This window comes from Cydia pomonella, chromosome 8 (assembly GCF_033807575.1).
Source record: "Cydia pomonella isolate Wapato2018A chromosome 8, ilCydPomo1, whole genome shotgun sequence".
NCBI classification, from domain to species: domain Eukaryota; kingdom Metazoa; phylum Arthropoda; class Insecta; order Lepidoptera; family Tortricidae; genus Cydia; species Cydia pomonella.
In genome coordinates this window covers 8,568,645-8,581,647 of record NC_084710.1, presented here as the reverse complement: position 1 = coordinate 8,581,647, position 13,003 = coordinate 8,568,645, and the positions used below count along the sequence as shown (strand labels likewise).

The window sequence follows — 13,003 nt, the reverse complement described above, 5'->3', positions numbered from 1 at the left end:
CAATCTAGATGAGGTCCAGGGTCTCATGATGGAGTCAGGAGCTGGTCACCAGAACTCCTAATCTACTCATCATAACTCCATCGTGTTTGGGTTCAATAGAGTTGCCCTGACGAGCACCATCAATCTAGATGAGGTCCAGGGTCTCATGATGGAGTCAGGAGCTGGTCACCAGAACTCCTAATCTACTCATCATAACTCCATCGTGTTTGGGCTCAATAGATTTGCCCTGATGAACACCATCGATCTAGATGAGGCCCAGGGTCTCATGATGGAGTCAGGAGTTGGTCACCAGAACTCCTAAACTACTCATCATAACCTCATCGTGTTCGGGCTCAATAGATTTGCCCTGACGAGCATCATCAATCTAGATAAAGTCCAGGGTCTCATGATGGAGTCAGGAGTTGGTCACTAGAACTCCTAATCTACTCATTATAATTCCAACGTGTTTGGGCTCAAAAGATTTGCCCTGATGAGCACCATCGATCTAGATGAGGTCCAGGGTCTCATGATGGAGTCAGGAGTTGGTCACCAGAACTCCTAATCTACTCATCATAACTCCATCGTGTTTGGGTTCAATAGAGTTGCCCTGACGAGCACCATCAATCTAGATGAGGTCCAGGGTCTCATGATGGAGTCAGGAACTGGTTACCAGAACTCCTAATCTACTCATCATAACTCCATCGTGTTTGGGCTCAATAGATTTGCCCTGATGAACACCATCGATCTAGATGAGGCCCAGGGTCTCATGATGGAGTCAGGAGTTGGTCACCAGAACTCCTAATCTACTCATCATAACCTCATCGTGTTCGGGCTCAATAGATTTGCCCTGACGAGCATCATCAATCTAGATAAAGTCCAGGGTCTCATGATGGAGTCAGGAGTTGGTCACTAGAACTCCTAATCTACTCATTATAATTCCAACGTGTTTGGGCTCAAAAGATTTGCCCTGATGAGCACCATCGATCTAGATGAGGTCCAGGGTCTCATGATGGAGTCAGGAGTTAGTCACCAGAACTCCTAATCTACTCATCATAACTCCATCGTGTTTGGGTTCAATAGAGTTGCCCTGACGAGCACCATCAATCTAGATGAGGTCCAGGGTCTCATGATGGAGTCAGGAGCTGGTCACCAGAACTCCTAATCTACTCATCATAACTCCATCGTGTTTGGGCTCAATAGATTTGCCCTGATGAACACCATCGATCTAGATGAGGCCCAGGGTCTCATGATGGAGTCAGGAGTTGGTCACCAGAACTCCTAAACTACTCATCATAACCTCATCGTGTTCGGGCTCAATAGATTTGCCCTGACGAGCATCATCAATCTAGATAAAGTCCAGGGTCTCATGATGGAGTCAGGAGTTGGTCACTAGAACTCCTAATCTACTCATTATAATTCCAACGTGTTTGGGCTCAAAAGATTTGCCCTGATGAGCACCATCGATCTAGATGAGGTCCAGGGTCTCATGATGGAGTCAGGAGTTGGTCACCAGAACTCCTACTCTACTAATAACTCCATCGTGTTTGGGCTCAATAGAGTTGCTCTGACGAGCACCTTCAATCTAGATGAGGTCCAGGGTCTCATGATGGAGTCAGGAGCTGGTCACCAGAACTCCTAATCTACTCATCATAACTCCATCGTGTTTGGGTTCAATAGAGTTGCCCTGACGAGCACCATCAATCTAGATGAGGTCCAGGGTCTCATGATGGAGTCAGGAGCTGGTTACCAGAACTCCTAATCTACTCATCATAACTCCATCGTGTTTGGGCTCAATAGATTTGCCCTGATGAACACCATCGATCTAGATGAGGCCCAGGGTCTCATGATGGAGTCAGGAGTTGGTCACCAGAACTCCTAATCTACTCATCATAACCTCATCGTGTTCGGGCTCAATAGATTTGCCCTGACGAGCATCATCGATCTAGATGAGGTCCAGGGTCTCATGATGGAGTCAGGAGTTGGTCACCAGAACTCCTAATCTACTCATCATAACTCCATCGTGTTTGGGCTCAATAGATTTGCCCTGATGAACACCATCGATCTAGATGAGGTCCAGGGTCTCATGATGGAGTCAGAAGTTGGTCACCAGAACTCCTAAACTACTCATCATAACCTCATCGTGTTTGGGCTCAATAGATTTGCCCTGACGAGCATCATCAATCTAGATAAAGTTTAGGGTCTCATGATGGAGTCAGGAGTTGGTCACTAGAACTCCTAATCTACTCATTATAATTCCAACGTGTTTGGGCTCAAAAGATTTGCCCTGACGAGCACCATCGATCTAGATTAAGTCGAGGGTCTCATGATGGACTCAGTAGTTGGTCACCAGAACTCCTAATCTATTCATCATAATGGTAATTTGATGGTGCTTGTCGGAGTAAATCTATTGAGCCCAAACACGATGGAGTTATGATAAATAGATTACGAGTTCTGGTGACCAACTCCTGACTCCATCATGAGACCCTGGACTTCATCTAGATCGATGGTACTCGTCAGGGCAAATCTTTTGAGCCCAAACACGATGGAATTATAATGAGTAGATTAGGAGTTCTAGTGACCAACTCCTGACTCCATCATGAGACCCTGAACATCATCTAGATTGATGGTGCTCGTGAGGGCAAATCTATTGAGCCCATACACGAAGGAGTTATGATGAGTAGATTAGGAATTATGGTGACCAACTCCTGACTCCATCATGCGACCCTGGACTTCATCTAGATCGATGGTACTCGTCAGGGCAAATCTTTTGAGCCCAAACACGATGGAATTATAATGAGTAGATTAAGAGTTCTAGTGACCAACTCCTGACTCCATCATGAGACCCTGAACATCATCTAGATTGATGGTGCTCGTGAGGGCAAATCTATTGAGCCCAAACACGATGGAGTTATGATGAGTAGATTAAGAATTATGGTGACCAACTTCTGACTCCATCATGAGACCCTGGACTTCATCTAGATCGATGGTACTTGTCAGGGCAAATCTTATGAGCCCAAACACGATGGAATTATAATGAGTAGATTAGGAGTTCTGGTGACCAACTCCTGACTCCATCGTGAGACCCTGGACTTCATCTAGATCGATGGTACTCGTCAGGGCAAATCTTTTGAGCCCAAACACGATGGAATTATAATGAGTAGATTAGGAGTTCTAGTGACCAACTCCTGACTCCATCATGAGACCCTGAACATCATCTAGATTGATGGTGCTCGTGAGGGCAAATCTATTGAGCCCAAACACGATGGAGTTATGATGAGTAGATTAGGAATTATGGTGACCAACTCCTGACTCCATCATGAGACCCTGGACTTCATCTAGATCGATGGTACTCGTCAGGGCAAATCTTTTGAGCCCAAACACGATGGAATTATAATGAGTAGATTAGGAGTTCTGGTGACCAACTCCTGACTCCATCATGAGACCCTGGACTTCATTTAGATCGATGGTACTCGTCAGGGCAAATTTATTGAGCTCGAATACGATGGAATTATAATGAGTAGATTAGGAGTTCTAGTGACCTACTCCTGACTCCATCATGAGACCCTGGACTTCATCTAGATTGATGGTGCTCATCAGGGTAAATCTATTGAGCCCAAACTCGATGGAGTTATGATGAGTAGATTAGGAGTTCTGGGGAGTTCTGGTGACCAACTCCTGACTCCGTCATGAGACCCTGGACCTCATCTAGATCGATGGTGTTCGTCAGGGCAAATCTTTTGAGCCCAAGCACGATGGAATTATAATGAATAGATTAGGAGTTCTGGTGACCAACTCCTGACTCCATCATAAGAACCTGGATGGACTTCATTCGGGTCAAAAATAATAATACAAACCCTAACGTGATTTCAAATAACACTGAAACTCTATAGCACTAATGTGCGCAAACGATTGGCATCTTGACTACGCAGCATGGGTGCGTAGCCACCATGCCACTCGATACGACAACGAAACACTATCTGTCTCTCTCTCGTACTAATATGCACAAACGATTGGCATCTTGGCTGGGCAGCATGGGTGCGTAGCCAACATGCCAAACGTTTACGATATGACAAGGAAACACTATCTGTCTCTCTATCGCACTAATATGCGCAATCGATTGGCTTCTTGGCTAGGTATCACGGGTGCGTAGCCAACATGCCAATCGTTTACGATACGACAACGAAACACTACTCTCTCTCTATCGCACTAATATACGCAAACGATTGGTATTTTAGCTAGGCACTAAGCAAGTGTGTGGCCAACATGCCAATCGTTTACGATACGACAACGAAACACTATCTGTCTCTCTATCGCACTAATATACTTTATTTATACCTGCAGTCATTTAGTAACTTCTTCATTTTCCATTGGTGTGAAAGAGACAGAATAAAGAGCAAGGGTTATAGTACACTCTGTAGTCTGTACACTTAGTAGTAGTGTACATTAAAAAAAAAACTACTGTGCATATACAATAAAATAAAGAGTGCCCATATGATATCATATGACACTAAAATTAATGTTGCTTGAAATTATATTGAAAACTATCAAGATTATTCTAGTCTGCATTGAAACGCGCGTCGCGTTGCCGGCGCTCGCGTACCGAGCGCCAACGCCATCTATCGAGCGTTATTTCGTGAAATCGGAGAACGCTCCAAGGATTAAGGGCTCTTAAATTAGCCAAACTTTTATCTGTTTTGCTGAGATTCGTTTTTAAGGTATGACGAATTATGACGTAAAAATATTTATTTCTATTGGCGTTTCATAAAAGCGGTCACCCTAACTTCTATTATTATAACTTTAAAGCCTAATTTCGTTAATTTCCCTTGCGTTCGTCATATGCCGGAAATATCCCAGCGCAAAACAACCCAACACGACAGGTCAATAATTCCACATGGATGATGAATAGAATATTGTGGCAAAGTATTTATCATAAGCGTCAGTTCCCTTCGCGCATCCCATAAATTTGGACGCATATGCTAATATATTATACGTAGAAACTTTCCTTTATGTTATGAAGAAATGATCAGAACACCACATCTGTTAGTGTCGTACTGTGTATGATGTCTTTAGACTAATTGTACTTGCTTAGTTTAATATGATACAATATATTTTGTTGACTACGAAGCATTGTTTACTTGAGATGAAACAATTTACTGTTTACCTACGGTAGGCCGGGAAATTATATTGCGTCATATCTTAAAATATTCAAATAGCAATGTGTAGCTAGTCATCATGAGCGTGTTAGGGATTACAGCAGTTAACCTTAACCTTATAAATTATAGTTGACTCAACACATTTATATTTACTAAGCTGTCTCCAAAAGACTAGACGCCCACATCCCTGGTTTAATTGGTCTCATTAAATAAATCATTCCAGCTAAGCTTTGCCACGATTAAGCGCCAAATATAAAGGACAACAACAGAGGCCAGTATACAGAATTGCAGATAACTTATGGATGTTTAGCGTACGTATAACCTTCTTATTTAAAAAGGGTAAGCTTTCAGTGATATTAAACTTTTAAATTATTTTGTCAAATAGTAGAGCTCAACGTTATCGATCGCAGAATATATCTTATACCTTTAAACGAGCAATTCTTGTATATATATATTCTTGTATTTCTGTGATCACGAAAACGGCTCTAACGATTTCGCTGAAATTTGGTATATGGGGGTGTTTAGGGGTATACAATCGATCTAGATTAGTCTCGTGTTTGGGAAAACGCGTGTTTTCGAGTTTTCATCCGTTTTTCTTTCGACGCAGAATATGGTCGCTAATTTCGTGTTGCCGGCCACTGTCCGTCTGGCCCAGCGGGTTAAGACGCGGACTGCTAGAAACGAGTATTACGGGATCGAATCTCGCCCGGTGACTAACTTTTGTTTTTTTTTTATATATGTTCAAGTTTATATATATATATATATTTTAAATTTTTATTGTTTCAGACAAGTTTTATTTAGTAAGAAAATGTAGTTAAGATTATCACCTATACACCACCATATTACAATAAATAGTTATAACCGAGCAAAGCTCGGTCGCCCAGGTACTTTTACATTAAAGCGGCTGTTAGAAAATTCAACGAAGGTAGATGAACCCTCGGTTTGTCTTACTTTAGGTCCTTTACATATTTCTGGAGTTAACAGCCGCTTTTGAATTTGAATAACGCAAAAGTTGACAAACTTGCTACTCTTAAGAATCTACACTATTGGCCTTTTAAGCTGTTTAAGAAATTATGAGGGTTAAAATCATACATAATTACATTTTTTATTCCACTGAAAAAGCCAGGAGGACAGATTTTTCGAGTAAGTAGGTTATGTACACCGTGGGCCAATTAAACCCGTTAGATTTAAAGGTGTATTCTTGACCGCATTTGCAGACAAAAATGTCATACAACATTTTTGTGAAAAATTGTTTCTGTTATAACTTAGTGAAAAACGGCTTATTAACTGTAACACTGCCAATTTGTGACTTGGTTTAGATATTAAAGGTCTAAAGTAACTTACTGACAGGCATTAAAGTTTTAAAGTAAACTCGCAATTATTTCTATCTGTAAATAAAAAAAAACTTTACTTATTCGTTGTAATGTTTTTTTTTCACCAAGGTGTAAAAAAATAACGTTTCCAGTGCAGGGTATTGGCCAAAACTCGTATAACATTTTTTGCTCCTTGCTTATGACCTAAATAATGCGTAATATAATCTGTCGGGCTTAACTGGCCCACGGTGTATATGATACTGTGTGTTGTATCTACGCAGTGGGGCTTTCAGCACAAAACAAATAACCTTAAGACTGGCTAAGCTCATCTCTCTATGTGAGAAATACAGAAATACGCTTCTAGCCATGGTTTGCTGTATAATGTAAACAAAAGCGAATGCGTTGTCTTTAAGGCCAGAGGTAAAGCTACACCCAAGTTTCCAAGTGTCAAACTAAATAGCCATCAGCTACGAATAGTGGGTAAATTTAAATATTTGGGACACATGGTTACATCTGACCTTAAGGACGACGTAGATATTGAACGCGAACGCAGAGCGTTGTCCCGTCAGAGCTAATATGATAGCTTGCAGCTTTGCTCACTGTTCCAAAGATGTAAAATTCACCCTTTTTAGAGCTTACTGTACAACCTTCTACACAAGTAACATGTGGGCTGATTATACTCATAAACGGTACAGCGATCCGCGTGTTCAATATAATAAATTAATAACGCTTTCAGAGTGCTGATTGGGCTGCCCAAATTCTGTAGTGCATCAGGGATGTTTGCGAGGCGCGGGTAGACTGCTTCTACACCACCATGCGCAAGCGAGCTTCATCCCTTGTGCGCAGAGTGAGGGCCAGCTCCAACAGCATTCTGAGTATGTTAGCAAACGGATTTGATAGCATGTTTGTGAAAAACTGCTGTTTGATACACGCACGCAGTAATAAATAATTGTACACTATAATATTGACCAAATCACTAACTCTGTTTAGTGAAAAGACAAAATCGGCCAATAAACGCGACACGCTTTTTCATTTCACTAGATTTGTTAAGGAATTTGACAAAATCCCTAACCAGACAAAACGAACTCAAAAAGTCAACTAGTTTTTCATTTCGCTAAACAAGTTAAGTGGAATGATAAAGTCTCAACTGGAAGATGATGGTGATTTGATTAAATTTTCCCTGCGACATATAGATAGTTCTAACACTTGGATAAGATTATTTTGCTAACACAATGATCCCTGATGGTCTTAAATAAAGAAATTATTATTATTGTTATTTTCTCTTTATTCATTTAAAATCTTCGGTTAGGCTATTTACAATATGAATATAAAACTAAAATATAAAAACACTAACAAAACAAGACAAAATAAATATAAACACATTATAAAAAACCTAACCTAGGGTTCCGCCAGCAGCGGGGCCCAAGCTGCCGGTGGTCAGGGCTGCAGAGAGAAGAACAGCCGGACTATCCGCCAAGTGTCCAAGATCACCGTGTATTTTTCATATAACCTTAAACTTAAACTAGACGTAGGTTTTAGTGCTATAAAACAATTCTGAACGGTTTTTTCGAGCTGCAATGTATTTCGTACATCATATAGCATTAGAGACATGTCAAACGCTATGTATAGCATCATGATCACTTGTGACAGTTGTGACGTCGCGTCATTAATGAGACGTTTTGAGCTATAACAAAGTAGTGATACATTACTTGCTGAATTATTTTGTGTGAAAAAATAAAAGTCGTCCATTTTTAGGGTTCCGTACCCAAAGGGTAAAGCGGGACCCTATTACTAAGACTCCGCTGTCCGTCCGTCCGTCCGTCCGTCACCGGGCTGTATTTCATGAACCGTGATAGCTAGACAGTTGAAATTTTCACAGATGATGTATTTCTGTTGCCGCTATAACAACAAATACTAAAAAGTACGGAACGTACGTACGGTTTTTTATAAAACCTATAAAAGTGTCATAATTACAGCCTAAACTAACTGCCTTTTGATAATGTGCTCGTATCAAAAATATACGCTGTATATTTCGGGAATCTCGGAAACGGCTCTAACGATTTCGATGAAATTTGCTATGTGGGGGTTTGCGGTGGCGAAAAAACGATCTAAGCTATCTTATCTCTCGGAACACGCGCATTTTTGAGTTTTTATAAGTTTTCCGAGCATGGAGATGGCGAAAAATGTGGTACCTACTCGTATTCTAAGAAAGATAGCTAAGTAAGAGTGAGCCAAGACGGGATGGTTAATTGGGTAGGCATGTAAAAATATGGAATTCCCATTCATTCGACATTTATAAGGTATAATTTATGTATAGTATATTCCGATAGTATTTTTATAGAATACCTACTTATAGATGTATCAGGGATTTTTCTTATTCATAATCGCATCTCATTTCATTTCTTCAGTCATTAACCTAATTATTTTATTCTCTCACGTTCCTCGCATAAAACGGATGTAAATATAACTTACTGCGAAGGTAAAGGATGGTTCTCAGTTAAGTTAACCCTTTACCAGGCTGACAGTTCAAAAATGACAATGGAATGTCAGTCTTACTCATCGAAAAAAGAACACATGTTTGAAGTGCTTCATGTGGGAAATATATATCCCTTAGCCTGATAAAGGGTTAATTTAACACTGATAAAATTTGTACAATCAGCAGTTGGACATACGGAAACATTGAAAAAATAAATACAACCTTTTCGATAATTTAATAAGTATAGGTACCGCTCGTACTTCCCTCTTCCAAATGTCTAGTGAATTGTCCACTCACCAAATGGAATAAGCTTTCATTTATTTTATCTATCATTTAGAATACTTGGAACTATTCCAAGGAAATCCTTTTATCGTATAAAATAAAACAGGAAATAAACATAATGAACGAATAATAAAATCCACACATATTTCATTAGCATATTTATGTGCAAAAAACAAAACAAAATTAAGATATATTTATGGATATAAGCTTTAGGCTTATCCTTAGTAACTGCAACTAACTCATAGTATTTTTTGTGTAGAATATAATTTAAATAATGCATTTATAACGCCTTAGACTTTACTCATGATATAAAATCAAATGTACACCTCAGCCATTATAAACTGTTCTGTCAAGGCGATGATGGAACAAACGTATCTAATAATTTAATTAATGAATCCGTAAAAATTAATAGCCCTCCATTTGATATTGCACAAAACAAGCCCAGGTTTGAAAAATGATTTCCATTCTTTAAAAATCACCGTTTTTTCATAAGTTATGTACGACATAAATCGAATTCAATCCACCTGTCTAAATCTAAACTACTAAGAACACCAGCACAGGCCTCCATAGTATCGCCTATATGTTCGAACATTTTTATGTAGTATAAATTGCGCATCATATCAATGTTTGGTTGATCTGTGTGGAGTGATTCTCTGCTTGGTATACTCGTATATGTAGTATCTTGTAATGATTGCGCTTCTTCTGCTGGGTTAAAAATGCGATCGTGCTCCGAATCAAATTCATCAGCTAACTGAACTAGTAATAGCGTCACTGCGCGGTATTTGGATTTCAAAAGATCGTCACCTTCATGCCATGGTTTCAAGAAATCACTATGCGATTTCCGTAGTAATTCATAGTATTTCATTCTTTCGTCGAATTCCTTTTGTAACATCTGCTCTCTCCAACTTCGTATGGATAAATCCCAATCTTCACCTCTTCTCATTTCCGCATAATAATCTTTCATTTTTGCTACTTCAGTTTGGTGATAGAAACAAACCGGATTCTTCATGATAAATATTTCAGCTTCTAGAAAGTAATCCTTGTAAGGATATATTTCGGGTTGAATAGCAACTGCCTTTGATATAGCGTCATTTATTAATTGTAATGCATCAAATTGGATTGACTTAATGTCCATTTCAGATTTAAGTTGTGCAATTGCCATGTTTGTTGTTATGTAGTCTTCTTTAGAATCTGCCAGTAAATTGATCACAAGTTTATCTGTAAGAGTATCAAAGAAACCAATGTTGCATAAGCTTAATTCCCAATATTCTTTATAAATACCAGGTTTTTCTGATACAAACGTGAAAAACACATATTTCTCTTGGCCAGGTGTAAGTAAATCTTCATTTTTATTGAAAAAAAACATTTGCACTTCGTCTTCAGGTATAAATGGGATAGGTTTTTTGAGTTTTTTCCAGCAGTATCTGATTGTGACAGTACCGAGATTTTGAAGATATAATTTACCCCTGCCAGCCCTAGTTACTGGGGTATTAAAGTAATATGTCCAGGAAGTACAATTTTCGTGCCATGGCTCCTTTTGTTTTTGCTTTAAATCAGTTAAATTCTGCTCGGGCACTTCTTTAAGGAAAATTGTATTGTTCACTCTTAACGCGTAAACGGCATGGAGATTAACACATGCAGGATTATTGTCAAGAGTTTCCTTTACATCAGGTAATATTGGTTTCTTTTTTGGCGGTGGCGGTGGGTTGATACCTTTAATCATTAAAGTGTGAATTTCAGGTCTGAAACAAAATTAAATATAAGTACATATTGATGGTTAATATGTACTTTAATCTTTAATAAACAATAATATTTAAGTAATTAAACGATAACAGATGACACGCTGGTCTTTTCAGGAGTATGGGTCCAGAATCTAGAATTTAATGCTTACTTCGCAAAATATATACTGCAGGCAGAAAAGTTTCCTGCTACGCAAAAGGTCTATGAGGCAAAAATACCAAGAAAAATGTCCACGTAGAAGAATGTGTATAAAGTGAAAAGCTAATGGCGAAGGAGGCCCTTGAATAGCTACTTAGTGTTAGACCGTTTTCACATTGTTCGATTCGATATCAGCTATAGGAAAGCGCCTATGACAAAAACAATTGCACGAGAGTGCCATTAATATATATTTATTTATACATTGAATAATGATGTATTCAATGAATAAATAAATACAAAGAAACACGTATTTTACATTTAACTTCCTTTCGACATTCGATATCCGATCGGACAATGTGAAAATGCTCTTAGGGTACACTATTGATTCCCCGAGTAAAATAACGCCGATTGCCAATTCGCAGACAACAATTCGCAGACGGGTTCTTTGGCAGAGTAACGTTTGGCAGGTTTTCATTACGCAGAGTAGTCGTTTAAAAGAGTAGTCAGTAGGCAGAGCATTGATACGCAGATTTACTTTACGTAGAATAATCGTTTGGCAACCGTCACAATAACCCGAGAAACCATTGGTTGAACGACAGTAGGTACAGGCATAGTTTGGTTTTGTACAATGATATTAGGTGACCACGGAGCCCTAATTATTAGTGATGCAAAATAAGGGGAAACTATATGAGTTTTTACCATATGGATTTTTAGAAAACTTAAACATTCTGAAATTTTAGTACAATTACTACAAATAATGCCAACTTTATGTGTATATAAAATAGTTCTCTTTAGTTAGCAACAAATCGCATCGATAAACTGCCAACTAAGTACCTAAGGGCTAGAAATTTTAATCCATCAATCTCATCGATCAGTGCTGCAATTGCTATTATTGCTAATTTTATTGTATAAATAAAGTAAATAAACTATCGCCTTTTTCTTCGAAAATATCGATAACTGAGAATATATAAAAAATATCACTCGACTAAAAGTTACTTCTTCAATAAATTTGAAATTTTTGTAAATTTGAAAAAAGTGCTATTCGTGGCTAGCGATACTTTAGATAGATACCTGAAGGGATCTATTTTCAAGATTTTTTCTTGCAATTCCTTTTCTCGCCTCTCTCTATACTGATGATATTCACTATCTAAATGTTCACATTGTAGTCTATGATGTACACCGGCGTAACCCAGTTCGGTAACTTTAATGTGGGCAGGAACGTCAATATGCTCAATTTTTCGAGGACGACCCATTTCAGCTCGTGTTCTCTGAACTTCATAAACTGGCTCGCAGTAACATTTTTGTTGCAATCTTTGTGGCTGCTCCCACAAACTATCTCTTACTCCAACTTTTTGTGGTATTTTAGCTTCTTCGAGAGCAATTTTTCTTTCCCTGTCCGGCCGGACGTTTTCGTATAAATTCATAACTAAATCGGCAGGCGGCCGTCGGGTTTTTTTGGCCAATTTAGTTGTTTCTTCCTTCCTTATTGTTATCCATTTTTCCCAAACCAGTAATTCATTATCAAGGTCAATCGGATATGTTTTTGGATGTTTCTTTTGATTTGGTATCATTTTGGGCTTTTGGTGTATTTTGTAGATTTAAATTTAATTTCATTTACACCACAACGGCTTATATTGAGACGTAGTGTTGATATAATTTTGACAATTAGAATCTCTAAATCTCTAAATATACTCAAAATGATTGAACATGGATTGATAATTGAAAAAAAAACTTACCACGTAGGTTTGACATGACAAATAATTTGATCAGAGTAAATATAATGTACCTGTAATTTTAAAATTTATTAATAAAACATAACACTTTGCTTTTAGACAGAAAGTTCAAATTCTATTAACAGACTTTTGTGGATTGGTTCCAAATTGGATCCTTTTCCCTATGACGTCTTATATACGCTTGCACAA

General features: G+C 38.5%; 1 protein-coding gene across 1 annotated transcript; it reads right to left on the bottom strand.

The window, feature by feature from the left end:
• Positions 1-9,139: 9,139 nt before the first annotated feature.
• LOC133520482 (MYCBP-associated protein-like) lies at positions 9,140-12,807 on the bottom strand. Its single transcript, XM_061854918.1, has 2 exons — positions 12,153-12,807; positions 9,140-10,945 (listed from the first exon to the last, which is right to left on the bottom strand). The coding sequence occupies exons 1-2, from the start codon at positions 12,650-12,652 to the stop codon at positions 9,697-9,699; spliced, it is 1,749 nt and encodes a 582-aa protein (XP_061710902.1). The 5' UTR covers positions 12,653-12,807; the 3' UTR covers positions 9,140-9,696.
• Between the last annotated feature and the right edge of the window lie 196 nt (positions 12,808-13,003).